Source organism: Panthera uncia, chromosome F1 (assembly GCF_023721935.1).
Source record: "Panthera uncia isolate 11264 chromosome F1, Puncia_PCG_1.0, whole genome shotgun sequence".
Classification (NCBI taxonomy): domain Eukaryota; kingdom Metazoa; phylum Chordata; class Mammalia; order Carnivora; family Felidae; genus Panthera; species Panthera uncia.
Window position 1 is genome coordinate 63,172,071 of NC_064813.1, and position 4,698 is coordinate 63,176,768.

A 4,698-nucleotide genomic window follows, 5' to 3' on the forward strand; every position below is an offset into this window, starting at 1 on the left:
CCCTGTTTGTGTGATCGCCCTTCAAACCAAGTATTTGCGATCCGGAATTGCTCAGATAATTTTTGGGCCCAAATACGCACCCCAACATTTATCCTTTTTGTTAGACTTAGCCCATTCCTCTGGCTCCTTTTGGGTCCTAATTCTGCCCCAGACCTTGCATTTGCCATCTGTCCCAGCTTTGTGTCACCCTCGTAACTGGCGGCCGTGTGTTCTATAGTTCTGAATAAAATTAATGTTGCAAACAGGGGCGCCTGGGTGGCTCAGTCGGCTAAGCGTCTGACTCTTGGTCTCGGCTCAGGTCACGAACTCGCGGTTTGTGAGTTCGAGCCCCGCATCGGGCTCTCTGCTGACGGTGAGGAGCCTGCTTGGGATTCTCTCTCCCTCTCTGCGCCGCCCTAGGGGCACCTGGGTGGCTCAGTCGGTTAAGCGTCCGACTTGGGCTCAGGTCATGATCTCACGGTTCAAGAGTTCAAGTCCCGCATCGCGCTCTGTGCGGACAGCCCAGAGCCTGGAGCCTGCTTCCGATTCTGTGTCTCCCTCCCTCTCTCTCTCTGCCCCTCCCTCACTCGTGCTCTGTCTCTCTCTCTCTCTCTCTCAAAAATAAATAAAAACATTTAAAAAAATAAAAAAAAGAAACTAAAATAAAAAAGTTATGTTCACTCATCCACAGCTTTCCAGGGCTTCCTCCATCCGCTAATAGTTCCTCAGAGTCTCTCAGGAAGGTTCCACATCTTTTCCAGTTTGAGGATCAAACGAGAAGGCACGCTAATGGGCGAGCTTTAAAATGGTAGAGGTGTGGGGGCTGTGCTTTGTCTTTACTGCTGCTATTGAGTACTGAAGGGGGCTATACCTGGGCTCGAATCGTAATTCTCCAAACCTCAGAATTATAAAGCTTCCCTTTTGCTCCAAAGTAGATAAGGGTATTGGGAAGTGGACAAAAGTCCCAAGTGGACGAGCGCTGGTTAGCAGGCTCCTGGCTGCCTCTGAACATTCCGGGATTCCCATCCGTTGGTGACCGCCAATTCAGGGTCTACTTGGGTGGGGGGTTTAAACGGGCCCAAATAATTTAGTTTTCCAGATGTCGGGCCGTGGGGAAGATGGGGTAAGGGAGCAGCGTGAAGAATGATAATGCGATGGCCCAGATATTTTGGAATGGAGAAGGAGATGAGCTTCTCTGTTCTCCAAGAAGGACCCAAATCCCTGGAGATCACCCTCCTTCTTCCCAGAAGGTCTGGTCATCAGATCCAGAGTCCAAGGGTTCAGTGATTGGAATCCTATCTCTGCTGGAAAAGTACAAGCTACTCCTTGGGCAGAGCTACCGGCACCTTGCGTGAAGCGAGCTGGCTCCTATTTCAGAGCCTTGTCCCACTTTCTTCCATCAGGACAAACAACGATCCTGAATTTGAGCTTGTGCGGACGTGACCGCTAATCCACACCAACTCTCCTACCTCACCCAGTCAAGGCCACTCTGCCGCCCCTGACCTGGCATTTCCCTCTGCACCGCCAGGAGGCCTCGGCGTGGTGGTTCCCTCCTCCTTTCCCATCGCTCAGCTCTTTCTGCTCAGGTCCTGCCCGTGCTATTCCCAACGCCACCTGACCCAGACCCAATTCCCCCGGATGATGCAAATAGATGACGGTGATGGCGATGATAAAGTAGTAATAATAATATGCAGTGAAATGGTCCAGGTCCTTAGAAAACATCTCAAAGGGTAGCAGGTTGGGCAGTTTCCGCTGTTTTCTGAGCCAGATGAGTCCCCTGGTTGTCACCAGTGAGTACTGCCCTGGGGCTAGGGGAAAGGCAGGGAAATGAAGGGTTTGTGTGTTTTCGGGGGGGTGGGGTGGCCTGGAAGGATTTCAACAGGATAGTCTTTCTTGCCCTGCCATTTATGAGGGTGGGGAGGGATCCTATTTCAGAATGAGAGATCTTGACAGAACTGGTTTTGCGGGGAAGAGAGACCAGTAGAACGCTTTCCTCTGGCCCCACCTTCCAGGACCTGTGCTTGTTACAGAGAATCACAAAGATCAGACTTCCCTGCGATTATCTGCTCCCTGAATGTGTCTGGCTCACCAGGCTGGGAGTTCTTGGAGAGCAAGGGTGAGGTCATTTGCATTGTTGGCTTACCAGCGGCCTGCACGGCGCCCGGCGAATAGCGAGTGCTCAGTAAATACGCGCTAACGGTAAGATCGGTGACCCCGAAACGCACGTCACTTCTTCCTTCGCCGTGGGCGGTGGCCAGGAGTTGGCTGGCTTCCTGCAATAACCCCCGCTGTGCCGTCTCGCTCCCTCCAGATGACGTCGGTGGCCAAGGTGTACTACAGTCAGACCACTCAGACGGAGAGCCGGCCCCTCGTGGGCCCAGGGGTCCGACGGCGGAGGGTCCTGACAAAAGACGGCCGCAGCAACGTCAGGATGGAGCACATCGCCGACAAGCGCTTCCTGTACCTCAAGGACCTGTGGACGACCTTCATCGACATGCAGTGGCGCTACAAGCTTCTGCTCTTCTCCGCGACCTTCGCGGGCACCTGGTTCCTCTTCGGCGTCGTGTGGTACCTGGTGGCCGTGGCCCACGGAGACCTGCTGGAGCTGGGCCCCCCGGCCAACCACACCCCCTGCGTGGTGCAGGTGCACACGCTCACCGGGGCCTTCCTCTTCTCCCTCGAGTCCCAGACCACCATCGGCTACGGCTTCCGCTACATCAGCGAGGAGTGCCCGCTGGCCATCGTGCTGCTGATCGCCCAGCTGGTGCTCACCACCATCCTGGAAATCTTCATCACGGGCACCTTCCTGGCCAAGATCGCGCGGCCCAAGAAGCGGGCCGAGACCATCCGTTTCAGCCAGCACGCGGTCGTGGCCGCCCACGACGGGAAGCCCTGCCTCATGATCCGCGTCGCCAACATGCGGAAGAGCCTCCTCATCGGCTGCCAGGTGACAGGCAAACTGCTCCAGACCCACCAGACCAGAGAGGGCGAGAACATCCGGCTCAGCCAGGTCAACGTCACTTTCCAGGTCGACACGGCCTCGGACAGCCCCTTCCTCATTCTGCCCCTCACCTTCTACCACGTGGTGGATGAGACCAGCCCCTTGAAAGACCTCCCCCTCCGCAGCGGGGAGGGGGACTTCGAGCTGGTGCTGATCCTAAGCGGGACGGTGGAGTCCACCAGCGCCACCTGCCAGGTGCGCACCTCCTACCTGCCCGAGGAGATCCTCTGGGGCTACGAGTTCACGCCCGCCATCTCGCTGTCAGCCAGCGGCAAGTACATAGCCGACTTCAGCCTTTTTGACCAGGTCGTGAAGGTGGCCCCTCCCAGCGGCCTCCGCGACAGCGCCGTGCGCTACGGGGACCCCGAGAAGCTCAAGCTGGAGGAGTCCTTAAGGGAGCAAGCGGAGGAGGGTGGCGCCCTCAGTGTGCGTATCAGCAACGTCTGATGGCCCGCGGCCCCGCCCACCCCGCCTCTCTGGTCTCTCCTCTTTCGGCAGCCCCGGGGGAGGGCCGTCACCCAGGCTAGCTGGAGAGCCCCCGGAAGCACCCATTCTCCACTCCCTCCGCTTTAACCTGGCGGCCCGTGGGTGGGCGAGGCCAACTGGAGTCCGAGCTTTCCTTCTATCGGCCCCTTCGGCCCAGCCCACCCCTCCCCAAGATACGTTAACTCCCCGACACCAGGATGGGGGAAGGAGAGGGAAGATTAAGGCTGAGGTGGCTCAGGACGCATCGGCCACGCTTGGAGACTCACATCAGGAGGACCGCGCAGTTGGAAGGATAGACTCCCCCCCCCCCCCACCTCCCACCGCCACCACCGCCACCGTGAAGTTTGGTGACCTGGGGCCGGAGCCCCCACCCGCCTCTAATTTCCCACCCAGCTAGTTCCCTAAGGCAAGACTCCGATGGTTGTTTTGGAGTCCGCGCCCTCAGAAATACGGGAATCCGGAATTAATTGATCCTGGGTTCTCTACCAACCCCTGTTGAAAGGAGTCAGGGTTTCTCATAGCATAATTTCTGCTGGCACATTCTGACTAGAACCTTGGTCACCCCCGTTTTCCTTTCTATCTTCTCCAGTGGACCCTGTCTCAGGGTACCCAGTTTTCTCACAAAGCCGCCTCCTCTCTCAGAGAATAGAGGTTGACGTGCGCCCATCCCGGAATCTGAACCCTTCGGTGTGGAGTGACGAACGCAGAGCCCTCGTCCAAAGCCCTGACCCTATCCTCCAGACAGCCCTGGGGGGGGATCTGTCTCCTGTGACGCGTGGATGGGATGGCCCTTGCCGGTATGTTCCCAACCCCCACGGAAAGGTCTGGAAATGGTGCTCCAGGTACTTACAGGGCACAGATTCCCAAGGAAAGCGACATTAACCCTACCATGCAGGACGAGTACATTCTCAGACCTCCAGACTGCTGTGTGGAGCCTCTGGGAATTGGGGGTGCTTTATGAGGGTTTGGGCTGGGGCAGAACTCTGGCTGGCGGACACCATTCTCCCTGTCACCCTTCTGAGGTGTCAGCTGTTTCACTAGGCAGTGCTGGGAGGGAGGGAGACTATACTTCCTGACCCAACCACCGGGGTCTCCCTGAGCCATTCCCGAGACTTGGGCAAAGTGGGCACGGGTCCCATCTCCACTCCCCTCTGCCGTGAAGAGGAAGAAGTTAAAGGGTACGCTTTAGATCAACCTCAGGCCAGTCCTTGTTCCCTGGTGGGGACTGTGGG

General features: G+C 57.3%; 1 protein-coding gene across 1 annotated transcript; it reads left to right on the forward strand.

The window, feature by feature from the left end:
• The first annotated feature begins 2,290 nt into the window (after positions 1 to 2,290).
• Positions 2,291 to 3,427, forward strand: KCNJ10 (potassium inwardly rectifying channel subfamily J member 10). The gene has a single exon (XM_049634708.1). It carries the CDS (start codon positions 2,291 to 2,293, stop codon positions 3,425 to 3,427), a length of 1,137 nt encoding a protein of 378 aa, XP_049490665.1.
• The last annotated feature ends 1,271 nt before the right edge of the window (positions 3,428 to 4,698 follow it).